We start from the raw sequence: 27,006 nt of genomic DNA on the forward strand, positions 1-27,006 counted from the left end.
TTTCATCTGCACAGAAAATTCTACTGGAATAAGCTTAAGTGGCAGTTAATGTATCAGTACAACTGCTTATCTGGTTGTCTTTATTTCAATACAGCATTGTTTCTTTTCTGGTAGCTTGTATTTCTTCGAGTACCTTCCACCCTGCAGTGAAAGTGATCTGAACTGTTTTGTAGTTACTGTGGTGGTAGGACCTTGTCCTTAGCCCTGAAGAATTTATAGGCTGCAAGTGTGTTAACTAGTATGTCCAGTATTTAATCTTTCCTCTCCACATTTCTCTTACTGGTTAGACATATGATTAAGATACCATTTGGCAACTAGTCTGCTTTAATTGCTCACGGTGTATGCGGAATAATGTGATTTTTTTTTTTTTTTTTTTTTTTTTTTTAGTCTAACCCTCTTTTATTGCAGGTTAAGCTGTGCTTGCAGACAGTCAGTGCAACTTATCTGCCTGATAATAAACTGTTCAAAGCACTGTAATTTCATCATATGTTTGGACCATCAGTCACAAAGCGTTTAAGCACCACCTAAAAGGAATCGTCATTTAAAAGCATTACGTAAGCTCAGTATAATTCAAACAAGTACAATCTGTGTGTATGAAGAAGAGATGTGAATGCTTTTATGAAGAAGCATCTGCTTTATAAATATGAGCTACGAAAGGCTTCCAAATGTCCCCTCTGTTCATCAAATGTGAATGTGATCTTCTCCTAGGAAGCCATCTGGAGTAGGCATGCTACAGTCGCTACCTCACTCAGTGCCATTGTCCTATCTGTGCCTCGGAGTGACTTGTCTCGCTACTGCATGCTCAGTGGTTGCTTCATGGGTTTGTTTGATGTCAAGTTTGTTGCCAAGATCTGGCACATCATAAAAATATTTTGTCTCCAGTGTGCTGTTTTGGGGGGTTTTTTTATGATGGTTGTTTTTTTTCTGCCTTCCCCATAGAAATATTGTGAAAGGAATGAGGAGTCTGCGAGAAATACTACGGACTGTGGAAACAAAAGCTACTCAGACCTTCAAAATGGTAAGGGGAATGGGAGATGGGAAGGTGGGGTAATCTGCTATGCAGGAATTCTCTCTGTTTATTGACGCATGCAATAGGACGAAAATGTATTTGTCCTCACTTGATTATTTACTGCATTTTTCTTTCTTCTTTTTTTTTTTCTTTAAACTTTTGGAAGTGATTTGTCAAGTGATGCACTTAATTCAAAGACCTGCCCAATTAAAACCTCCAAGCCTTCAGACCTGGGCATGTGGGTTACTTCTGTGGGTTGTGTTTTTTTGGTTGTGGTTTTTTTTTGTTTGTTTGTTGGGGTTTTGTTGTTTGTTTGTTTGTTATTTGTTTTTTTGTTTGTTTGTTTGTTTTTGTTTTTTCGTTGTTTTTATTTTTTCAGTGCGTTTTCTAGCCCTGGTAGAAATAAGGTTGTATTTAGTTTGACAGTCCTGTCCTCAGGTGATGTCTTGTTTTTGTTCTCGCTTTTCAGTGTGTGCATGCACACCTTTTTGCATTTGCATGTAGGAGCATTAAGTACTTCTGGCTCTTGCAACAAGCGGTGCTTTTTTTTATACTCAAGTGCTTCAGTGTTCTGTAAAACTCCCTTCAATACAGTACAGAATGATTTTAATTTTATGAATATTTTTTTTTTGTTAATGTTGGCATTCTGCCTCTGGTAAAGAAATCATGGAGAAAGTTATTTACGTGCCTGTTTAACTTCTTAGACCTTTAACTGCTTCTTCCCTGTCTCCCAGTTAAGAGACCTTGTCCTGAAGTTACTCAGGAGGTGACGAGGTCAACAGCATGGAGAATAGCAATCTTGAGAACAAAAAGAAAACTTTGCAGCCTTAAAAGCATTGACGTTGATACGACTAAACTTTTTTGCTTGGTTCAGCTTTGTATTTTGTGTAATTACAGAGAGGTTCAGCAAGGGAGGTGGGCATGGGTTTGCATAGCATTTTGGATATGGAGAGTGCCAGGTTCCAATAGACGGACTGATGGTGTGTCTAGCTCACATGCAAATGCAGAGCTAAAATGAAAGTGAGAGCAGAAGGGGTATCCTGGGTGCTTTTTTGTCTAGGTTCCTCACATCTGTGTATTTTGGAACTTCTGTTCTGGAAACGAACCTTCTTGTTGCCTTGGGATCACTTTATGCCTAATTGAGAATACAGATGCATGTGAATGTTTGTGCAGGGAATTAGAAGAGGTGACTTAAATAATTGTCACACTCAAATGGTTGCATCCTTTTCCAGATTGAGATCAGGGTTCAGGGGATTTTTCTTGCTTGCCTGTTTTATCATTTTGCTGAAATGAGTCTAACCATCTGCTGTTTCTATACTGTGACAGAACATGGCACTCAAATGCTCCTGTCCCTGTGCAACTGGGGGGAGCTGTACAACACCCCTGGGGGATCTATCCCTACGGGGAAATCTGAAGGAGTTAATCCAGTAGTTTTTCCTGGGATTTCTATTTTATTGGAAGTTGCATTTTATTTTTTTAACTTATTTTTAAAGAGCTGTCAAGAGGGCAAAGGGAGGAATGTGCTTAATTAAACAAGTTTTTCAAGCATGAAAGTGAAACACATGATTTTTTTTTTTTTTTTTTTTCCCTAATTTGTGGGATCACAGTGTTCTTCAAGCATAATGATGCTTTTTTTAGCCAAAGGCAGTAATAACATAGATCAGAGTCTTGGCCTGTTCTGGTTTGTTTGCTCTTATTCAAAACAAGTGAAGCTAATTTACACAGCTACTGTACTGCATGTTAAAATCAAAGACACTGAAAGTATTTGGTGCTTGCCTTTTGAAAGGCTTATCGCAAACTATACTCCTACTTCTGTGTGAACTAGTAGAGGTCTTTCTGTTGCTGGCGTATTATTTCCTCCCCACTCCCCCCCCCTAAGACTGTAGGAAAAAATATAGGAGAGTTGGCTCCTCAAGGTAAAACTGACTAAATAATTACACACTGAGAAGATAAAATGATACTGGCTAATGTCGCAGGGCCCTAGGCCATTTTGCTCATGGTTACGTGCTATAAAAAGCATTGAAGAGCCTAGTTAGAAACAGAAGGCTTTCTGTAACTTCTCAGTAGGAGTTGCATGGAAGCTCTTGGGGTTTCCAGGAAGTTGTATGTGATGATATTTCTTTTGAGACATTGTCATTCATTCAGATCACTTTGCTAGGTATATCTGTGAAACCTCCCTTTGTGGTGTTTAAGAAACATAGCGCGTGCATGCTACTGGTGTTGCATTTTAGACTGATTCAGTAAATTCATGTGTGGTGAGGTGCATGAAAATAAAGAACCTTGCATCAAAATAAGTTTTTTTTGAATCTGATATCAGGAACTTTAACCTCAGTATGATTTATTTAGTCCTATCAATGTCATACCTCAAGTGAAGTAATGCTTTGGTTTATCAATCGTACCTATCCTGATATTTAAAAGATTACTGTTGGTGGCCTCATAACACATCTCAAAGTGCAAGTTGCATATAAAATACATATGCAGTAGTCAGAGACGTTCCAGAATAATATTTACAAGTATTGTGACAGAAGGGCTGAAGTTTCAGCCTGCCGCTGTTGTGTACAGTATTTACTTTACAGCTTAGAGTGCTGTGCTGCTTAGAATTCACAGAAGATACCACCCATTTTGATGTGTTTCTGCTTGTTCACATGTTCAGCTATTTACAATGCAAAAATGTAGAGATTTCTTGGGTGGGGACAAGGACAAATGCCAAAGATAGTTTTGCAAAGTCAAAGTAACTTGCCCCCTTCTGTGCCCAGGTTGCCAGCTATGCATCTGAACCAGAAAGCAAGTTTTTAAGGATCTTTGGCCTCTCAGTGGTTAAAAAAGTGCATGTGATGTTGCTGTCTCAATATAAAGTTCCTAACCCTCCTCTCACCTCCCTCCATTACTGCAGCAAAAAGAGAAGCAGTAGTGAGATAAGCTATAAAAGGCTGCAGGAATAGTGATATTAAACGGATGAAGGGTTGGTCTTTTAAACCTAATTCAAAAGTAGCCTCTGGCCTGAGACTTGCATACAGAATTGAGTCTGAGAATGCAGTGAAGTGCTATCATATTCTAATATAGTAACGTTTTTGAGATTGTCTCAGTGGTCTCTGTGGCAATCAGTTGTCTTCATTCACCAAAGCTTCCCTTGTCAGGCCTTTTTGATACTTTTTTCTTATAGCATTGCAACACCACCATGTAAATGCAGAAGGCTGGCCTTTTCAGAGTAGGGAAGAAACTGCCACTGCTGTAGACTTTTTAGCATCTGCTTTAGCTACTTTGACTTTCTGAAAAGTGGTACTGTTGTGATGTTGGTACATCTCCTTCTCAAGGTGGAACATGGGGAGGGGTGAATCTTTTGTGTTGGAGAAGGCTTTACTGATGCCTCTTTCTGTGATGTTCACTGATCTCTAGACTGCAGCCAAACAGCTAGCCCAAGTACTTCTCCATTCCCTCAGTGAAGACTGTTACTGGAGCCCTTTATCTGATCCACTTCCTGAGTTCATGAACAAGGAAGATCAGTCTTATGTTAGCAATCTTCTTTGTCGGAGGCCTGAGCTGTACACAGAAGAGAAGTAAGTGTCCTTTTCTATTTCAGCTTATTGGCAAGAGGAAGGAGAGTGAACACTCTTTGGTACTGCTAATTATGTCACCGATACATGTAGTAGTTTTATGTGTTCTTGTTTTTAATTTCCCATCTGAGGGCCTGCTGGAAAAATAAAATGTTAAACCTTGAGTGTTTGATTTTTTTTCTTTACCCAGGAAGGAAGAAAATTCAACCAAATATCTGTCTTTGCTATGAAATGGAAATAATCTATTTATGGTTCAGTATAGCTCATCTAGGATATATTGCAGAGCTTTTAATTGTGTGAACCTGCAAAAGAAGGTATTGCCTAGCAAATGAATTATGCATGAGTTGTTTCAAGTTACTGCTCCTCTTGTGAAAAGAGAAAGAGGCTGACAGCATAACTCTTGACCTTCCTCAGAAAAATGTGTTTGGTCTTTCAGTGCCTACTGCCCTCAAGACAACGTAGAAGAGGCTCTTCTTCTCCTCTTAATCAGTGAATCCATGGTAAGCCAAAAATTAGTTTGTAATACTAATAGCACAAAGGAATATCTAGTGTTTCTGTGTCAAGTCTTCTGGGTGGTTTTGTTTACAGAATCTTCTGAAGATAAACAGAAGCAAGGATTCAGCTGCTAAACAGGAAATGCTATTTATTCCTTTATTAGTGACATCACTTTTATTAAATAGACCGTCAGTAAAGGATTTTGGGAATCAAGAGGAAGTAACTGCATTCACCATAGCTACATGCAGGTTCTGACATCCAGATACACTGTCAGTGTTTCTATTCAAAACATCTGTGTGGATTTATGGATCAAGAATGAGAGGAAAGGAGCCTTGCCTAAAGCCAGGCGTGATGGTGATACCCGCTGTTTGGCATTTGCAGGATGCAATATCTTGCTTACATTCCCTTTCTGCAGCGATAATATTTTAGCTCTTTGTACTGAGTGATCTTTGTCAGTTTCTGATGCTGATGATACAGGGAGTTTTGTCACATGCAGAAACGTCCCTAATGAACTACGATGAAATAATTTGAATTCTTCTATTTATAATATCTGTTGCTTTAAAAAAATCCCTTTAAGAAGAAGTGAAAAAGGTGGAGAAAAACAACGACATGGAAAACTGCATGGTAACCTTTGATAATTTTTGTGTTCTGAGGAGATGAGAAAATACAGAAAATGTATAAGGAATGTTTTCTGAAAATGTGTAAGGAAAGTTACTTTAATGGGTAGTTACTTGTAGCTCAAAGTGAGATTTGAAAAACTTGAAGCATCAACGATGCTCTTAGGAACTTTTAAACAGCTTTCAGATAAGTTGAAAAAAGATACTGTGAAAGCTTGTTTTTTTGCTGCCTTCAATTTTTCTTTGTCTGGTTCTTCTGGCTCAAGTCTTTCCCCTTTTCTTCAAACTTCTTCAGAACATGGCAATTTAATATTGTTTGCTTTTAAAATTTGGGGAAAAAATGGAGGCAGAACCACCCCAAAATATTAAATTAACTTAAAAATTACGTATGTCTGTGTGTTACTATACTGTGTGCTTTTTAGTGCTTTCTAGATTAAGCCTCTACAGTACATCTGCTTTGTGTTTTCAAGGGCTTTTCATAATTGGAAGTGGAGACTCCAGGAGTGAGGACTTGTAGAACACCACATGCACTTCTATTAAAATCAGAAGAGCTTATGTCAGCATTGTTTGTCAGGGCTGATCCAAGTGGGAGGAGGAGCAGGGGTCTGGAGCAGCAACAGTACTGGCTGCTCCAGCCTTTTCTGGGACTGAGCTTGCAGTCAGAAAGACCTTGTGGGACCTTGAACTCTATGAAGGGGAATGAAAGCTATCCCTGTTTTATCCAATAGTGTGTAAAACGGCAAACTGGTCCTGTAACTAAGTTATGGATGAAGCAGTGTGAAAATGCTATTGATAGGAACTGGACTGCTGTGCTGATTTCAAGGTTAAATAAGTAAGCTTGTGTTTGCTTAAGTGCTGTCTTCTATATGTAGGAACTTTCTGGAGATAGATGCAAGGCATTTTGATGTGCTGTATATAAGGCACTTAAATAATCGAAGAGACTGTAGTAGAGCGCTGCAGGAAGCATAACTGTCTTTACAATTATGGGAAACGGAACATCTGAGCCTTCCTCTTGCATTAGCAATAGGCTTGCCATGAGTTTATTGTTTTAACAAAAATACAAGACCTGTATAGAAATATAGCTGTGTATAGAAATGCACTTTGGAACCACAGGAATGTGCTTCCTAAGTGAAGAAACAGAGGGAGCAATCTGATTCTTACATATGTTTGCAATCCATAAATATTTTCCTGTAGTTTACTTTTATGGTACTAAGAAGTGGAAACTGTTTAATTTATGACATGAGACATCTTTTCCATGACAGTTTTGTTGTAGGCTAGTGTGTTTTCTCATGTACAGGTTTGTTGTTTGTTTGAAGGTTTTTGTTTTGTATTTTGAAACTTGCTGAAGCACATGGAAAGTGAGTTAACAAGAAGCAGATTTTCGATTGAGGTCTCCCTAATGATATAATGTTAACAACTGAATAAAACATATTTTCCTTCCTGGAGAGAGTGTCAGTGGCAAGCGATAATGATATGTTTCTGTAAGCCAGTAAGCAACATAGTTGGTGTTCCTGCATTTTGTCTGGATTAGGCATTCTTTCAGTATTTACAATTATGAACCCCTTAAAATGAAACAGAAGTATACAATTAGGTTGGCTTGCTGGGAGCTCTCCAGCTTCTCTGACACTTTGATTGATCTGTCAGAGCAAAACTCACCAGAATGGTACTTTTCCTGTCTGATTTTTAAAGAGACAAAAGAGCAACCATGCCATTATAACTTTTGCAGGAACATAAAGCCAAGCAGCTGCTCCACATGCCTGTTCCTGACTTTTGCCGCTCCAAAATGAGCTCAAGGAGGACAAAACTGGGGGGGGGGGGGGGGGGGGGGGAGGGACAGAAGAATTGTCAGCATGTGCAGGTGACCCAGAGCAAAGATGTACCAGGGAGGAGCATAAATCGTCAGAAAACCTAAGTAAATATGTGATAAATTTGATGATAAGGAGACATGGTAGCCTATTCAAGAAGTGTACACCTGGAACACCTTTTTCCGCCCAAGCGATACAGAAAAGGAGTAGGTCAGTGCTAGGTAGTTTGCTGCTGAAATTGGCTTTATTTTTCTGTTTGTCTTGCCTTCCTAAGGTGAAGCTAACATCTATTTCACCAGGATCTGTGTGACTCCCCAGAAGATCTTATGCGGGTTACAAGAACTGTTCCTGTAAGGGGGAAGGGGAGAAAAGAAGTCTTTAAGGTGTTTATTGGCCAGACCCTATATTCCAGCAAGCCTTTTCTGGCTGTTAGTGGTGCTGGGTTCTGGCTTGTGATGCTGCCGCAGCTTTTCTACATTGGAAGCTTCCCTTGCATTGAAAGGGAGTCACTTTGCATGTTCTGGTGTGATGAAATGCGAATAGCTTCTAAAGGGGTAATTTAAGGGTTCCTTCAGTATTTCACTCACTCTGCCTTTGAGCCTAAGCATGTAGAAGTTTTTCAGGTGGCCAAATAACATGGTAGCCTCTTTCATAGCTTTGAAGATGCTTCCGTGGATATATTAACACTTAAAGTGAAAGCTTGGGGCCTGTTTCTTCCTGGCACTCTCCTGAGTTGCCTCTTGTATTCCTTCTGTCCCATTGAAAAAGAGAACCTATTTTCATAAGCTAAGGTATTTCAGTAAACAATGAAAAGCATCCCAGTTGTTGAGTTTGGCAAGTGCTCCCCCTCTGTGCCAGCTGTTACTTAGTCACAGTGGTTGGCTGTAGAGTTCTCATGAAGGAATCTAGTGAAACAAATCAGGCAGCGTGAAGATTACCACAGCCAGGGCTGTCTTTAGGGGAGGTTGTGGCCGCCTGGCTAAATTCTCATTCGTTATGCATAGCCCAAGTTATGGTATGGATGGGCTGTGTTTGTGAGAGAAGGAAAATGCTCTCCTCCTGACCAAGGAGAAGGCCAGCTGGCGACAGCCTTTGCAAGCTCAGGCTGTGGTAGAATGATGCATTCCTATCACATGTTGGAAAAAATGGAATGGCGTATTTTTAAACCACTAGTGCTCTTTCTTACTGCTTTTAACCCATCAAAACCAGTGGCACGTTGTTTGTGGGGAGAACTGAGGGCACACTGTAACTTGCTGCAGTGTGGTTTCTCTGTACCACACCACCAGTGGGAATGGCACTGGTTCTGCCATCAGGGACTCTGGTGCTTTGTGCTGCAGGGTGTAGGCAGAGGAGGTTTGGCAGGACTAACCCTTAGCTGCAGTTTTGTTTATTTTAATAGCCATTCTCAGGAGTATTCCAAGTTGACTGTACTGCCCCTTAAAGTTAGCCAGAAGTTTCTCAGACCCAGGAATGGAACACTCTTCTACTTTTTGTGTTTACTTTTGAGGTTTTTTTTTAAAAAAAATAGTAGTTCATTGTTTGCACTTAGAAACCTTCCCTTCTTGAATCTGAGGTTTAACGTACATTCTAAAATCCCTTTATTCAGCCTTGGCAGCGCTGGCTCTTACAACTGGGGATTCTGGCTAATGCAGTCCACCAGACATACCAGGTAACATGGATTATTTTTTATTGTTTTTGTTCACTAATACTGGAAACGAAGCTCCTTGTATCCAAAGCTAATAAATTTTGTGCCTGTGTAACAAAGATTAGAAATGCCATCCCCATCTTATCTCTGATTTGAACCCCTAAAGGCGTTTTGACCTTGGAGAGCCTGGGAGCACAGACTACATGGTGAGGGGGGGAAGTGAGATACTGGGACTTGCTCTGCTCTTTTTACTGGCGAGAGCAAACTCGTTGCTGTGAGCATGCCTTCAGTGGAATAAGATTAAACCCATGCGTTTTTAAGCACAGAAATAATTATAACCTGTTAGCTCTGCAGTTCCTGACTTCATGAAATAATGCTGCCCAACAAATGGGTTTGCAAAGAAGAAGAATCTCTTGTTGCTTCTGTGGGATTTCTTTTTAATTTATTTATTTTTTTTTAATGACACCAAGCCCAGTGATGATACAGCAGCTGGATGACCATCATGAGTATGTTCTTGAGGGGTATCAGACTATGGCAGCTGAAAGACAAGCAGGGACAGGATTGCCTGCCCTGGTTCCTGCCAAATCACAGTTGTGCACTTACAATAGCAAATATGACTGTCCCTAACTGATCTGGAAGGCAAAGCTATGTGTCTGGGACCTGCAAAGATGGATTTCAGGATGTTTCTACTGGGAAGTACACCACCTCTGTTAATTGTCTCTTGAGTAAATAGTTCTAATGTGAGTTGCGGGAGACACGGTAGAGAGCTTTATTGTCTTCTACTTGGCTGTAGGAAATCTTGTTTCCAAACTTACAAGGAGGGTAAAAATTCTTGGAAGATAGCTTTGTAAATGCAAATTACTAATAGCAAATATATGGCTATGTTACCCAAGATAGTGTCCATGGACAAGCTTCATTACTTTCTCCCTTTTTCATCCTTTTGTGCAGAGTTGGGCCGTTTTGGCTGGTGGGGTATGTCCATCTTGCTTTCAGTGATGTTGCCAGAATTAGTTCTGCTACAGTACAAGACATTAAAATATACCTGGTGAGAGATAAAGATATATCTATACAGTCATATTTGATAACCAATAATAATGGGCTCTTTTGCTGAGACATTTGAATGGAGTACCAGTAACCCGTGATCTGTTGCTTACCAGAAATGAGACAGTTGCCACATACTTCACAAGGCAGTAAGTTTTCATTTGCTGTGCTTCTGGCCTGAAGTGGAGCAAGTTGCGGTATCTCTTTAAGAGGAGTTTTGGGAGTGTCTGGGGTATGGTATTTGCTCCCTGTTCCACCTGCTTCCCATTTTCACAGCAGCTTTTCAGGCATTCCTGAATATTTTCTTTGTATATGTTAGTGAGGGGAGCCTTCAAGTGCTGCATAGAGATCATCAGTAACTTAGCTGAGAAGTCCGTAGCCTCTTTCATGTGAATAGGTCCTTGCCATTGCGAAGAATTCATTCATTTTGTTGGCAGTACAAGCAAAACAGCCAGAATGGAGACCCAAAGGATATGGGCTAAATATTTCCCAGCTTTTAGCAGTAGAAGCATCAATTGCTTGATTTCAAAGGCTTGTTGTCAATCTTACATGCATAGCATTTGTTTTTCTCTCTTAATGCTAGTATTGAATCACACCAATTACATTATTACAGTACACTGTGTAAAACATGCCGCCGTTCTGTATAGATGGGTTGCAGTGAATCTGGCAATTATGTCTATTATGAAAAGACACAAGTTGAACATTAGAATGCCCATGAATTAGGGGGCAGGCAGCAGGCACTCATTAAAGATTTTAATTGCTTTCTTTTCTTTGGAAAAAAGCAGGGGGAACCATGTTTCAAAGCGAGCAATTAAAGGATACTTCATAGCTAATTGCTGTGAGAAGGGGTTGCTACATGGAATATACTCTATTGTAATTTATATGATGGCTTGACGTTTTATTAAGAAGCACATCTTTGTACTGTGGTAAAATTTAATTTTCTGCAGCGTAACTGCATGCGTAGTAACTTCTGAAGTAATGGCTCTTTGGATTTGCTGTGGCTCTTTTCCTTTCTACATGTAATAAACATGCCATAAATAAGCTGTAATTATCAGTCATTGATGTACAGCAAATCCTCGGTGGATAGGTCACTTACCTAGTTTGCAGCTACATATATTGTATATGTGGATAGGAAGGCACAAGCTGTCTGTAGCTCAGCAGGGTTGTTAGTTAAATTGTAGATCCTCGGAAAGGCAGATCTCCCTGCTGTCAGAGCCAGCATGGGTCTGAAAGTCCCATAGTGGTGTACTGCTGCGGTTTGGAGCCCGACCTAAAAAGCCCTGCTGAACCCCAGCCGGCTTTCTGCCCGGTCAGGTTGAACACCTGAGCTGGGGTTCAGGCGGGATACAGAGACCTCACAGGGGCCGAGCGCCGCGTCGGCGCCGGGGCAGCAGCGTGTGCTGGAGCCTTTCGGGCGTGCGCGGGCTGCAGGTGTGCCCTGACCCTGGGCTGCGGAGAGGGAGGGCGGAGGGTGCTCGCTGGCCTGCGTGCGGCCCAGTTGGGGCTGACTACAGGATGTGTCTTATCTCCCCAAATAGGATTGATTGGTGTCATGTCTGAGCCACCTGCGGGCACAGCTAATTGTGTGTAATGCATCCCAAAATACGCGAATGCCGCGCGTCTCGGGGTTGCTCCGTTACCTAGGAGCACCTCAAACAAAGGGGCATTGACTGGATATTTTTGCTCTGCATAATGCAAGTTACGCTATCTCCCAACGGTTAAACTCCTGTTGGTAGCATTAGTGACCTTCTCCATCCCACACAACAGCCCTGAACAGAGGTGCTCTTCTTTTAATGGTGTGACTCACCATCTCTCCCCGTCCTGCTCGTGTGCTGTGAGGCATGTCTCTGTGACAATGGGAACAGCTTAAAGGGAAGAGTCATGCCAGGGGTGTTGAAAAGGTATTTGTAGCTATGTTTTACTGCTGCTTATAGTGGAAGAGGAAGAAATAAGGTGGTAGGACAATTTGGGAATTGCTGTTTATGTTATTGATACACTGGAGATCAGTGTTCTACAAATAACCTTTTTTCCATTTGTGTTCAGGAAAATTAGTGGTCTGAAACAACAGAAACACAAGTATTGAAAAAATGTTTGTGTAAATGGCTTACAACTTTTGCGCTCTCAAATGAGCAATTAAATACCTTTCTCTTTATGTATATTTCAGTAAGTAAAATTCCCCATCCAACAGAATTGGTGTATGCCATGTCGCACTACCTCTTAGAACTATTTTGTACCTGTACTTATCAGTGACTGTCAGGATTTCACACTGCCAAATTGAAGTTTACAAAAGCATAAACAAAGGTAAAGACAAAAAAAATGGCTAATGGTGATCTTGGACTCAGCATCCTTCCTTCTGTGAGAGGCAAGCCACAGAAAAATGCATTTACCTGAGTGGGTTTCAAGAAAGTGATTCACATTCCCTTCTTTGCCTTCCTGTATGTAACACCACAGTAGTAAATGATACCTTGAGCCTTGGGAAGATGATTTACATTACTGTTAGACACACTCCATGTCCTTGCTACTGTTCAGTCAGTTTGGTACGAGGTTTGCACCTTTTGGTTTTGGGTTTGATTTGTTTATATCTCTGTGATAATGTGGGAACTTGTTGATTTTTTTTTTTCTTTTTTTTTTTTGAGCAGCTGCAATTAGAAATTGGAAATAGGTTCAGTATGAAAAAAGCTGTTGGGATAGAAGTGACAATGAATTTCCTCACTGTTATGCATGCAAGTATAGAGAGAGATAGATTGCAGTGACCTTCTGTAGCTTTGAGATTTGAACGCTTGAGCAAAATAAACAGGTTTATGACCTTCTTGGAAAGAATATTAGTCATGCCTATGCATATGGTTTTTTTAACTGCTGCCTGCTTAGGTAAAGTACAATATGTGCAGTATGTTCAGTATGACTGCAATTTTAGAATGTTGCATCCTTGTAATATGTCTCATTCCTGTTTATTGCAGGATTTGGACATGTTCTTCTCTCTAGTACCAATGTCTGTTAGCAGACCTTAATAGCCACTCACCAAGTTTGATTAATTTTCTGTCTGTGTTAATGCATCAACTTAAAAATCATAGCTTGGTACTAGATGGATACGCAAAAAAGCATCAGGCTGTAGCTGACTCTAATGGGAGGTTGATGATGAGATTAAAGAACATGAGGGTGCTATCTCAGTAGCTATTTTCTACAAACAGTTGTCACAACAATGTAACCAGTGCAGGAAAAATTGTTAAAGCTATTGTATTTACGTAGGAGGATTCACTGGGCAGTAAGCATCGTTCTGTATATGCTTTGTCTTTAACTCTCTGAAGTAGCAATCACAGAATCATTCCGTATATGCCTTTAACTCCTTTTTTTCCTTTTAAAGTAGCAATCTTGGGTTAAATTCAAGCTGATCTTAAATATCTTTTTTTTTTTTTTTTTTTTTTTATTCTTATTTGTTTAGTTCTGCTAATAAAGGTAGATGAGCTATGCTTCTGTACTCTGTAAGATTTTTCTCTCTGAACTTGACTTCATTCTCTCATGAAACCTGTTGTTCTGAACTATTTTTTAAAATCGCAAATTATATCTTTTGCAGTAACATGAAAAAGAAAAATCCTTTTGTGGCTACAAGAGTTTGGTGTAAGTTTATTTGTGCAAACACTAGACTGCGTCTGACCTGTCAGTTTGCCTTTAACTGCAGTTGCCATTTAGCTGTTGGTTGTGATTGTGTTAGGTGTCAGTAATTGTGTTTGCTGTCTCGGCTGGAGGCTGTGATGAAGAGTGCTTGGAACTGGGGCATTACACAGATAGTATCATGATGAAACAGCTGCAGCTTAATCATAATGAAATATGCGTGGGCTTTAAGGGCTGCATATTCTGGAAATTTTTGTTACACTTAATTCCTATGTTTAACCTTTTTAGGAAAAAAATCTCCCTGCAATTATAAAGAAATAGATGTAAGATTATAGTAGTAAGTATTATAAAATAAATTGCATAACCTTCCAGCTTCAGGGAGGGAACATTCTGTTGTCAGGTGAAACTGCTGGCAATCTTTGTAATTTTTCTGATCTTTTAGTTGTCTAGACCTGAATGTCTGATGTTGCACCCCTTTCAGCTGAGGAGCCCAAGGCAGTGTGTCTGTGCTTGCAGTCAGCACCGGCACTCAATGGCACCTAGCACTGCCTCTCTTGCAGCCTGGGTGCAGTCCTCTGTATTCGGAAATCAGAGGGGCTTTTCCGTTTACTCTGGGATTGAAATCTCCCTCCTTGTGCTCAGAAAACAGAGAGGCTGGGTCTTGAGGTAAATCTGAGCCTGTGGCATATGGTAATTTGGGACATCCTTGAAAATTGCTAGACTGATCATTTTCTGTCAAAAGTAATGTTTCTTTTTGATCTAGGCTGAGCAATGCACTGGTAGATTATACAAAATTAACATTTATAAGATTCTGGTTTTTTTAATTATTTGGTATTGTGTTGCCCAGACCTCCAATTACATTAAATTGATGACAGGCAAATCTGATTACTAAGGCAACCTGCTTAAATTAAGAAATAAAAGTCAGTAGCAGAAAAGAACAGCAAAAACACATGCTATTGGGAAGAAATCAAGTGCAAACACAGAAGACAAAATATCTTCCATGGAATATCAAAAGCTATCAACCATGGAAGCAGTTATCACAGTTGCAGACAATTGAAGTAATAAGGAATGTGGTTTAAGGATGGCCTTGAATTTCTAACTCTTGAGGAAATGGGATGTTAGGTCTGTTTCCTAATGCCCTAATTCTGTGAAACAAATTCAGATGAGGTATTCCTAGGAGCTCCTTTTTGTACATACAGATATCTTCTTGAGTTCACTTTATGTGGATAAAAAGGAAACACCTTCCTTATGTGAGGATGAGTTAAAAACAAACAAACAAACAAAAAAAACAAAACAAACAAAAAAAAATAAAATAAAAAAAAAACAAACAAACAAACAAAAAAAAACCACAAAACCCCAACAAAAACTAGAGATTATTTTAAACAGTGCTACAGATGATGGGTAGAACTTCCTATGGAGGAGTTGTCAGTTCTCTCTTGCTCTTTTGGAGTCTGATGCTTCATTTGTGTCTGTGCCCAGGCAAACCGGGACGCAGTGATCAGCCGAGCCCCAGACCAGCAGGATGACCGAGCTGTCAGCCTCCAGGATGCTTCTGCAGTCTATGACCTCCTCAGTATCACGCTGGGCAGAAGAGGGCAGTACGTCATGCTGTCTGAGGTACCTTCTCCTGGCTTCTGCTGAAACTGCCCCTTGAAATGTACCATCAAAGCCCCTCTTTGCAGCAACTTGTCAGGGAAGGTGAAAATAAAGCACACTAGTTCGCAATTAGTAAAAACAGCACCAGACCTATGGCAGCACAGGCCAGAAATGTACACAGAACTGCCTGAGACATTAAAATAATTTATATATAGAGACATTTGAACAAAGTGGCTGGCATCTGAAGTGATGGTGTATGCTAGCAAGTCCCATTAACTGACCAGGGGAAAATGATGTTATTTAAAAAACAAACAAACAAAAAAAACAACCAACCAACCAAAAAACCAACAACAACAAAAAACCCCCCAAATCAGCTGGGCCCTGGGCCACAACAGATTGTTTTCCCAAATTTGATTACTGAGCCAAGCAGCAGTCTTGACAAAAGATATTAAAAAAAAAAAAAAAAAGTCTGATATTTCTCTCAACATTTATTTCTCAGTGCTTGGAGAGAGCCATGAAGTTTGCATTTGATGAATTTCACCTCTGGTACCAGCTTGCCCTGTCCATGGTGGCTTGTGGAAAGGTAAGGTTCAAACCAAAGGGCTTACAAAGGGCATGATTTCCTCTGGCAGACTGTATCTAGCTTACTTGTTTGAATGTGTGCAGTCATGTATTTTATGGGGGTAGGTGCCATCAGACAGCTATGTGGAAGGACAGTGCTTTCCTTTTAGACTCTGATTGCACTTTGTGATCAGGTGTGTGCATGTGGTACTGAGTACTGTTCTTTCCATGTAGTGTTTGCTTCTCGTTATCAAAGAGAAGACAGATTTTGTGCATAGTTGTGAATTGAAAAGCATTATACAACTGTCTGTTCTCTGCAGGCTCAACATAAATGAGCTTAGTGTAAGAAAGATACTGATGTCTAAAGCTGTCATCAGCTCACTCTGTGTCTTTGGGCAGTTGACCTGACCTCTCTTTAAGCTTTGGTTTCTCCATCTGACCAAGGTCATGCTTTTTCATAGAGAGCTTGCAAGGGTTAATATTTAAGTGCTTGATGCAAAAGATAGTGTAGAAAAAGAAATGATGTGTGAATGTTTGCATGGATGTGTGTTTTAGTGTGAGCTTTTTAAAGTTAGTGTGGTATTTGTCAAAGTTACTAGTTAACCACTGAGATGGGTGTAGTCTGTTTGCGAAAGGTAGGCAGAGGCATCAGGAGCTTTTCTTTAGCAGTCTTAAAAGAGTAGACTTCCTACAGGAAACATGGATGGTACAAAATTTATCCTGTTTGTTCTGGGGGTCCATGCCTACATTTTTAGGAGGTGTGAGCAAATTAATGCTGTGCGGTAGTAGACCACTTAATATGGTCCTATATTCGGTGCCCATGGAGTATTGCAGAATCCATGTGGAACTGGGCAGAGACCACCAACTAGCAGTCATCTGCCAAATTATAACTTCTACTGCCCTTTTATGGCTGTAAGCTGAGTTGGAAACAGTGGCTTTGGCATGGAAGTGGGAGATGAATATACAGTGGCATGCTTTTGCAAAGAATTTGTCATCGCGTGATATATAAGTGGCAGCAAAGCTTGGCAGATGTCTGAAGGGAATCCTTCACTTCTGTGAGCAAAAGCAAAGCCTTATCTTGGAAGTCTGTTGTTATGCATTATACTTAAAGAAAATGGCAGAACAGGAAGAGAAAGTCTAATAAAGTGCCTCAAGGATGGCTAAGGGTATAGTAAGCAGGACTGTGGAAAGATTGAAAGAATTGAATTTTTTTTTACCTTAAAGGGGAGAAAAAAGTCCGAGAGAAACAAGTATTTAAGAGCTTTTAGAAGGGATTAATCTTGTCTATGGTGGGTAGGACAAGATGCGATGGCTTCCAGTTGCAGCAACACAAGTTCATGTTTCCTATTAAAAAGCAAAACAAATGAGAGTGATAGACTAGGAGAAGATTGTCTGTGGAGTCTGTGTCACTGGGGATCTGTGGAACCCCCTAGATAAATATCGGTCAGTAGTGACCCCACTGTGATGCACCAAGGGTGTACTTGGTGGGACCTTGCAAACTCTGACTCTGTTCTGTGACTCCACAGTTGCCTCATAAATCGGCTAGATCTGTTACAGTCAAAAGGAGACACCAAAACCTTGGCAAAGCATGTTAGATCATCAGGGAGCTGAAGGGAGATGTTTAGTGAAGAAGAGGCTCACAGGTTCCCATAGGAGTCCAGTACAAGCATTTCAAAGTCTAGTTCCAAGTATGAAAATGTTGGCTAGACTCAATCATGTATAGGGAAACCCGAAGCTTAAACAATGAGCTTGGTGCCATGGTGCTAATACCTTGTGCTGGCCTATGTCAGGTTGGTGGTTTATAAGTCAGGTCCAGCTCCTCTTGGCATTCAGCTGGAGTTAGCACGTTGCTGCCCTCTGTGCCTTTGCAAATCCTCCTGATACCTGATCTCTTGATACTGAGAACAACAATAACTAGATAGGCTATGATGGAAAGTCACAGTATCTTCCCACAAATGCAGAACTTGTCTGGGAGTTTTATTGGCTTTACACGTTGTATAACCTATTTCTCAGCAGCAGACAATGCTGTGGCTCTAGTAATCTGCTGGAGAGCAAATCTAGATTTTTATTTTTTAACTGCTGATGGTTGAGAGAGTGAGTGTATCCAGAGAGTAATTGTGGTTCAATTTTAGGTTGGTATGGAGCAGAGAAATGGGACCTATCTTTAGGTTCTAACAATTTTCATGAGAACTCTGTCCTTGTCCTTCTATGTTTGCATATCTCTTTACATTCCGTAGAAGTTACTGCATATTTGGTACTTAAGAGGAAAACAAAAGAGCAGCACAAGTGTCTATATCTCTATAACTGTCCTATCTTTTCAGATTTTCAAGTATGCCATGTCTTTTTGCCTGTACTTTAAATATTTAGAAGGTAAAATGGCCTGATCTTGCCTATTCATGTAAAAGCTCTAAATGTTTTGAGCCCTATATGGGGCAGAGGGAATTCCCTTACCCAACAATTCCATCTGTGCAGTATTTCACTTCTAATCCCAAAGTATTCCCTGAGGATTCCTGTCGTATACTCTGCAATGCGTCATCTTGCTAATGGGAGATGTGGCATACATTTTTATATTGCTTCACAGCTTGATAGCAGGACAGAGTTCATTTAAAAGTAAGTGATCCAGTGTAGCAGAAAACTTGATGAGAAAACAGTGTGGTCTGTCTAGACTGCAGAATGCAAAGTAGACTTGAGCTTTTAGAGGTAAAAGATCTGTTTTCACCTGTCTCGGTCAGAGCCAATTCCTGATCTCATTTCTTGGTAATGAAATCTCACATCCTGCAGCGTTACTTGTTCTGCAGTACAGCAAATCATGTTCATAAATTCTGGGTACAACAGGAACAGTTTTATCAACTTGTAAATGCTAGAAACTTGGGGGTCTCTTCATTATTTTTTTTTTTTTTAAACACTGTTTTAGGATTTGCAAACTCTGACCTCCTTAAAAGTGCTGTAAAGTCCTACCTTGCCCTTTATTCTACACTGCGTTTGACTAGTGTTATTTTTATTGTGTATATTTGTCGTCTTCGGGTTAAGTCAATCAAGTTGAATTTCAAACTATTTATTCTTCTACCAGCCAAAAAATTGCCAAATGGTGACTGTCATTTTTCACAAGTGATCAGTCTGAATGTCAAGCCAGCCACTGAGGCTCATTACTAAATGTAGGCTTGAGTTTACACGTTACTCTAAAAAGCATGCATCTTAACAAAAATAGGCACATCACTTCAGTAAGTTCTTACAGAGCAAGCAAGGCCTTAGGGTTTCATAAAATAGTGAATGAAAAAGCTCAGAAAAGCATAACCTTCATGTCTGTCTTCCATCCACTTAAGCAGTAGAAATAATGGAGTGACAGCAATTTCACTTTCCTGTGCTTCTCAACAACTTGCATAATGAGAAAGATGGTGTGGTCTGGTTGGTTTTTAACCCATTCTTGGGAATGTGTGTATGCTGACCTGTATATTTTCTGATCGAAAGGAGCATGTTTATTTAAATGATTAAACTCCACTATGAAATTTGAAAGACTTTATTAGGCAATTTTAGCTGAAATGCTGGGAAAGCCTAGGCGATGGCAAAGACATAGTGAGAGATGTCTTCTGTCACCAAGTGCAGTTCTGGATAGGTGAGAGAAAGGTTTAAATCAGTGTAATGCAGCGTCCCTGTTCTTAACTGGTGCTGGGTAACCGAATGCTGAACTCTTCAGAGCTACTTTAAGTTGCTTCTGCCAGTAATAACCTTTGCTATGTGGTAATATGACAGCCAGAGGCTGAGTGGGCATAGCAGCTCCTTGGCTCTGCTGCCATGTGTAGGCAGACTGGGGCCCAAGTGGCGAGTAGTATGATAGCCAGATGCTATCTGGCAGAGTCCTCAGTCAGGGAGATGAGCCACTGTCCTGCTGCCAGAGTAAAATGATTGCAGTAGGTTGCATCTGCTTGTCTTAAGATTTTGAAAAATTAAAGTGACTTGAATTCAGCAGAATGGGGACAGGAAGGATCACACTCTTATTTACGGAGTGGAGAAGACTTTGTAGCCTTCACAGTAGTGAAGAGACAGGCAGCTGTTCAGGGCAGATTTGTTCTCTGCTGCTGCTTTTCAGCTAAACAGTTTCCACTGGACGGCATGGAGATTACCAACACACAGCACTCCTGAAGACTAGAGTAGCTCTACTGACATATCTGAAGTTGGAGGAAAAATTGTCGTAGTGTCTAGATGATGTCTTACAAGCACAAGGGATGTGAAATAGGGTCCCTGTGCACTTGCAAACATTTCCCTGGCCTCGGACCAGCTGTATCAGTTACATGTTCCCTTGTTCAGATTTCTGTTCCCTTCCACACTTAACAGCCTCACCCAGGACCCAGCCTGGGTGTCCCAAAGTGTCACTGGAGCACTCTGGGAATAGAGACTCAGAAGTGCCTTGTGGGATTGGGCTCTAGCTTAAATTGACAGTACTTCAGAAAGCCTTCTAGATCTGCATCGTGGCTTTTTTTACCTGTCGTACTGCTTAAGGGAATGTTAAACTGGTAAAATATGTGCCTTGAACAACATGATGCAACGTTGATTCCACTCTTCTACCTACCAGCCAAGGCGTCAAGATTAGTATTTAGTGACAGTGATGTGCCATTTTCTGAAGGATAGTGAGGGGGAGGGGTTCTTCAAGGGTAGATGTGAAATTGTTCTGTGAACACTGAGTCTACTTAGCCTAAAAGCGCTGAATACCCTAATTGAGCTATTCAGCTTGCAGCAGTCTTACACTGGACTCTCATGCCTAGTGGATGCATATTATTATTATTAGTGTACACAATACATAAAACCATTTTCATGCTCATATTTAACGTTTCTGCCAAAAAAAAACCCCACAACACAACTTGCTTAGTGAATTAAAAGCTTTAGGGTGTGTGTTTCTTGAGAGGAGGGGTGGGGAGGTATACAGTCTCAGGCCAGCTGAGGGAAGTCTGGAACATCTGCTCAGAAGAGGACAATCTGCTCCTACCCCTCACCCTGTATACTCATTTAGGGGATGAAGTGCAACAAAATCTGCATAGAAAAAGAGCTCAGGAGCAATTGAAGGGGCTGTGGGGAAAAGCCCCTGTGAGAGCCCAGTGGAGCTGGAAGCAGTTACTTGGAGGCAAGGGCTATGCTCAGCAGGCCTTTTTCTGGGATTACTGATGGTGGTTATGTGTTCTGGGGTGCCTCGCACGCAGCTGTCCAGCCCCTCTTGTCAGAGTGTTGACAGAACACCGTCAGCCCAATGCTTGCCTTTAGGACAGCAACTGCATGACTTTAGAAACAACTGCATTGCTGCTGATCCTCTCCCAGCCTGTGCTAGCCCATACTGAGGCAACCACAGGGACGTTACCATATAGATAAGATATGCTGACGGTAGGGGAATTTAAGCTCTAGGCATGGTACCTTGCAAGACCAGGCAGATAAAGCTGCTTTCAACTACATAAAATGTTCCTCTCTACTCTTACTCCTTATGTTTATTCATCTTTAAGGCAAAGAGGAAGAAAGAGTCATGCTTGTCTACCTGAATGGTTTCTTAATAACATAATGCTTCAGGAGGTGCCTGGTGTTACACAAAGGGAAATAATCACATCCTTCTTGGCATCTGTCATTCAGCTGTTTTTCCTTGAGGAGTAAGCTCCAGCTCTTCCCAGAGCCGGTCTTGCAGTGTCACTGTGCTCCCCTTGGATGCCTAGCAGCTGGAGGTACCGCAGCCATGCCCAGGGCTGGTGCTGGCAGCATTTTTAGGGTTTTGAAACCAGTCTTACACAGACATGCACTCTGATTTTTGGAGCTCTCTGCAAGTTGCTGATACATACTGGTCATAGCCAAATAATGACAAGCTAATGTCTGAGCTGCTCATATCTGTGTTGCACCAAAAAAAAGGAATACTTCCCCTTATTTAAACAGTGCAGCAAAAACAGATGTCTCTTAACAGCTTCGAGGAGCTTCAAATTTGACTCAGCCATGCCTGTACTGCCAACGTACAGGTTTCCAGGAGGCTAGAAGGAAAGTTATAAATATATTTGATACATAATTCTGCAGCAACAGCAGACGAATTTTATGATTTAGGCTGTTCTTCTGGTGGTTTCCTTGCAAAAGCTTAGGCTGGTTGCTAGGCAACTGGCATTTAAAAAAAAAAGTACATTTCTCTTTGCGTTGCAGGCAGGAACCTTGGGAGCAGCAGAGGCCTCAGATGGCTCCTTAAATAGCATTGCTGGGGAATGAAAGTTAAAATATTGAACATTCATTGGTTAAAGATCCTGTTACAAAGGTCAGCTATCTGGGGGATATTTAATAGTTTGGTTTCCTTTGGTGCAAAAGAAAGATTAGAAAAAAGTGTGCCTGTGTGCTGTAGATAGTACAAAAAAATGGAAATTTCCAAAGATGCCTGACTGTAAAGCAGAATACCTAGGTGGGCTATGTAATTGCCTTCAGGCTTAACTCTCTTTTCTTGACAGAAAGTGTGATGTGGGGTGTTTGTCACATTAGCAAGGACAAATTTATGCTTATAGATCTTAGAATTTAAGAGGCACTTTTAAAAGTGAGTATTTGAAGCTGCTGAACTGCAGTGTTCTAATTTGCTAAACACAAGGTGGTAGAAAAGGGAAGAATTGGTCCCTGTGTTGAGAGAAATAAATGTCTTAAGGAAATAACATTCATACTGAGGGATTTGCAGAAATCTAGAAATTCAGTGAAAAGCTAATACCAGAACAACTAATTCCAGAGTTCTCAACTGCTGGCTCGCTCTGTCATCTTCCAGCGTTGGTTCAAGGTCACTTACAGCTAGATGGCTGTGAATCACAGGATATGAGGAATACTAACTCTTGCATGATGATGAAAGACTTCCACCCGTTCCCCACATCCCATTGAAATAGTGCAGTTTTAAAAACCAGACAGGATGATGCTAGAAATAAAGCAGTGCTAATTGTGGAGATTCATCAGGGTACTAAACTGCCAGGTGAATTGGGAATGATGCTGTCTACCTTAAGGAACATTTTCCCCTCTGGCTGAAAAGTATTACCAAAGAAGGTTTTTGGAACCTTTGCAAGAGAGGAGCAACTGTTTATGATGTATCAAGTCTGCCTGGCATGATTTACTGTCTGGAAATTCTTCTTCCTTTTACTTACATTTGTGGTTTCGTTATCTTCTAAATATGAAACTAATCTCTGACATCTTTCTTTTGTTGCTTTGGTAGAGTAGAAGAGAAGAGGAGGGGAAAGAATGAAAATTGTGTTGCAGCGAGCTAGGAGAACCAGCATTTGGGCAGCATCTATGCATTTACCATAATTAATGGCAAGATCTCTTGAGCCTTTTGGAAAAGTAAGAAGGAGGATTAATTGGAGATTGTTCTTCATTGTGTAATGCTTATGTGCAAACATTGTTGAGGAATATGCTTGCATGCTTTGTTATATAATTAATAAATGGGGAAAGGGAGTTGCATTTTGTATTTAGATAGAAGTTTTTCTTTACATTTTACTCCCTTTGTAGGATTCAAAACCATGGCTGCTGTAATTACTTAGGGGGAGGTCTCCTCTCCATCTCTCTCCTTCTCCATAACTTCCTTGTGATTTCTTGCTGGAGATTAAGTGCCCCCACCCCAATATTGGGTGTGGTACAGAAAGCTCTTTCAGAAGTCTGTACCAAAAGCAGCCACTTGTCAGTATTTCATACTACTTCCCAGAAACTGTCTTTCCTAATTTTCTTTTCATAAATTATTGTGGAGCATGTTTGTGATCTCTGCAGAAGGAAAATATTGTATGCAGGTAGATTAGGTGAGGGGAAAAAAAAGTCAGAAAACCAGTTTCATATAGATGGATTTAAATATGGTACAGTATTGTCATGTCCTTCCCTGTCTCCATTGCAAAAAGCACAGAGTTGTTGGTATGTGAAGGATGGAGATGCCCAACTCAGGTAACTGAAGTTCTTAAGTCCCTTACACAGTTCACCCTTTTTTTTTTTGATGGCTGAACATTCCCATTAAAGCACTGTTTTCAGTCCATAACCTGATTTGAGCTCTATGCTTCATTGGTCATAACAAAGGGAGGATGGTCATCAATCTCCTTAAACTTGGTGAGAATCCCAAGGCTGAGAACTTCTACATTAGACCTCCCATAAACAAAGTTGAAACCCCCATGAGGCAGCTGCTGGCAAGCTTGCCACTTCTTTAAACCACGTCTGTTTAATGGGTTTGTGTGTGTTTGGGGGGACTTAAAAGCCTTTTTCCCAGAAAGAGGCCAAATGAGACCCAGAGGCAAATCCCTAGCTTTCTGAAATCCTTGGGAACTGGCTCTAGTGCAGTCATTATTATCCAGCAATTAGCAAGCTAAACACAAAGAACTTAAACCCTGGCTTGAATTTTGATGTGAGTGCATCTGAAGCTCGAATTGTGAGTAGGAAGCATGCACTCACTTGGAGTTCAAGCTCTGCTCTTCTCAAAACATGCCTCACCAATAAATCTAATTATTATTGCCTTGCAGTGAGTCTTGTAAACAATGTGCTTGGCTGCCTGGTGCACCCACTCTAAGTGAAAGAATATGTACATTTTAATTATCAGATTATTTCAGTGTTACACAAACACTGTTTCATATTAAATATATCAAAATATAACCAATGACATCTGCATTCAATACCGAATAGATGATATTTGTTCCCTGCCTATTAATGTCTGTAATAAATATCTTTAAAACACCTTGATATTAATGTCACACCAGTCTCCCCTAAGTAAGGTCATTGTGGGAGTGGGATATTCTTTCTCCTGTCATTCCTTGTCTAACATTTTGATCATCTATATATCATTTCTGCCGAGTAAATGTTTCAAGGTGAAATTATTTAGATCTCTTGAATTTTTAAAATGCAGCTGGAGAGAAAGGCTTCATGTCACCTGGTTTCAAAAACCACTTCTGCTCCATAATTGCAAATTTTATAAACTTCTTTAAAGTGACATAACTTTGTAAATGTTTTAGAAGCAGAGTGGAAACTGTGGATCTTGATCTGTAAATCCATGTTCAGAAGCTCCTGAGTGCATGTGATAAAGTGACTCCACATGTGAGGTGTTTGGGTGTAGGCACAGGGTGGGACTTTCTGCTTTGCAGCATTCAGGAGTCACTGTTGTGCAGTCGCCTCCTGAGCAGACTCGGCACAGACAGGAGAACCACTCTACAGTTTAAGGCTATTGGAGGCTGCAGGTTTGGCTTGTCCCAAGGACCAGCCTTGCTCAATAGACAGGCTGCAGACAGGGAGGGGGCAGAGTTCAAGAGGACCTGGCAAGGAACTGGGTTGTATCACTTCTCTTCAGGTGAAGACCATGGAAGGCTCTACAGCTGTGGCCCAAACTAGGACAGGCCGCTTGCTGCTCTGGTTTGTGCTGGTGTTGGCTGTGCTGGCCCACGGGGCAGCTGTCACCAGCTCCTGGGTACCTCCTGCTTTCCCTGCAGCTGTGCTGCTGATGGGGAGCAGAGAAATGACCACCAGGTTCGGTTTCTATCCCTTTCTAAAAGCATTGGCACTGGACAGTGTATGGCCTTTTACACACCTGGCCTTTTCAGCTCACTTTTGCATGGTGAGATGACAAGGGTTGAGGGGGGTTCAGCTGCAGATATGCTGACTGGGAAGGTACATGTTGTCCTGCTCTACTCTTTCGGTTTCTCTTGTCTGGAAGCACCTACGGGGCTGGAACACAGGCAGGAGGACAGGAAGATGATGTGCCAGACTAGGACCCTTACAGGGTTATGCTTGCATTTCCAACAAGTCTAGCAGTGCTACTGGGAATACCAGCTGCCTGCAGTGCAGGTAATGTTCTGTGAGAGAGAGAGAGAAATAAGATGCCATTAAAACCTGAGACATTACTTGTTCTGAACAAATAGGTGTCAGGGAGGTTCATTCTGAGGGATGCTAGTCACCTGGTGACAGCAGAATGCAGCAATGTGTTTCTTTCTGTACCTTACGGTTGAATTACCCAAGTCTTTGTTTCTGAGAGGGGTGAGGTAATGGTTTAAGCTCTAGGACAAAGTTTATTGATTCACATCTTTGCTCTGAGAAAGGCTTCCTTCTGGTTTTAGGCAAATTGTATCCTTGGGATTGTAAAATAACAAGTATTTCCTTAATTTTTTTGATGATACCTGATGCTCTAGGTAGGTGGGAGCAGCCTGGAGAATGTAGGGCACACTGCTCTTCTTCAGACCATGCAGCAGGTACCCAAGATTTTCAAGCAAGAGGGCTTGTTCTACACTGCTACAGAGCTTGGGTATTTGGTTACAAACCCCATCTTTGTGTTAGCATGGGCAGGGCTGCTCTACATCTGTATTTCCCTTTTCCCTGTGGAGAAGGGGAGGCGGCAGTCCCAGCCCATTTTGGTGTAGTATGAGGGAGGGGAAGTGTTGATGGCAAGGGGCTGCAGGGGGTAGGAGCAGACACCAGACCCATCCACCTGTGCTGGTCAGAGCTGTGGTGGGGAGAGCCCCTGGGGGTCAGGAGGAGATGCCCAGGACCTGGTAGGAGTAGTGGTTAGTTTGACTCTGCAAGCTTGTGTTGCTGCTCTCCTGTAATATGGAAAGGCCATGACTATTCAGTGTGCTTGTGAGAGAGTCCCGTGTGTGTCTTGGGACTGTGTGGAAGAGTCTGGGAGGAACGGGGCTTGTAAGTTCTGAGAGAAGAAAACTCACCCTTGAGCTCAAGGATGAGAGAATTTGGGGGACCAGGGGTCAGCAGGGAGGAGGGTTGGAAATGTGAAAGAAGCTGTGGTCCAGGTGGGGTGGTCTGGGGGACTGTGGCAGGGCAACTTCTGTTACCTTCTCCTTGGCTGACCAGACCTTCTCACCAGCATCTCAGACCAGAGCTTTCCTCATTCCCCTCTAAACCTTCTGAAATGTGGCAACCATGAATATGTGCTGTAAAAAGCAATGTTTGTAGAGCACATTGAATCAAAAGGGCTATGTAACTGCTAATCTAAATAATTGTAATTCATTAATGGTAACCTAACACCAGAAAGACAGCAATAGTTTTATGGGCTTTCTTTCTAACACATGCTACTCAGACCACCTGCTGAACAGTGTATAGCTCTGCAGTTGGTTGCTCCAAC

General features: G+C 41.2%; 1 protein-coding gene across 4 annotated transcripts in view; it reads left to right on the forward strand.

Moving 5' to 3' along the window:
* TTC7A (tetratricopeptide repeat domain 7A) overlaps nt 1-27,006 on the forward strand; it is a 178,138-nt gene that overhangs the window by 26,165 nt on the left and 124,967 nt on the right. Inside the window, exons 6-11 of one of the 4 annotated variants that reach the window (XM_032985268.2) lie at nt 940-1,018; nt 4,406-4,566; nt 5,000-5,063; nt 9,087-9,149; nt 15,255-15,392; nt 15,871-15,954. In XM_032985268.2, coding sequence (XP_032841159.2) covers nt 940-1,018; nt 4,406-4,566; nt 5,000-5,063; nt 9,087-9,149; nt 15,255-15,392; nt 15,871-15,954 — 589 coding nt within the window. The remainder of the gene's footprint in view (nt 1-939; nt 1,019-4,405; nt 4,567-4,999; nt 5,064-9,086; nt 9,150-15,254; nt 15,393-15,870; nt 15,955-27,006) is intronic. The other 3 variants (XM_032985269.2, XM_032985270.2, XM_032985271.2) reach the window with 3 other exon arrangements.

This window comes from Tyto alba, unplaced genomic scaffold (assembly GCF_018691265.1).
Source record: "Tyto alba isolate M040663 unplaced genomic scaffold, T.alba_DEE_v4.0 Super-Scaffold_16, whole genome shotgun sequence".
In the NCBI taxonomy this organism is placed as follows: Eukaryota; Metazoa; Chordata; class Aves; order Strigiformes; family Tytonidae; genus Tyto; species Tyto alba.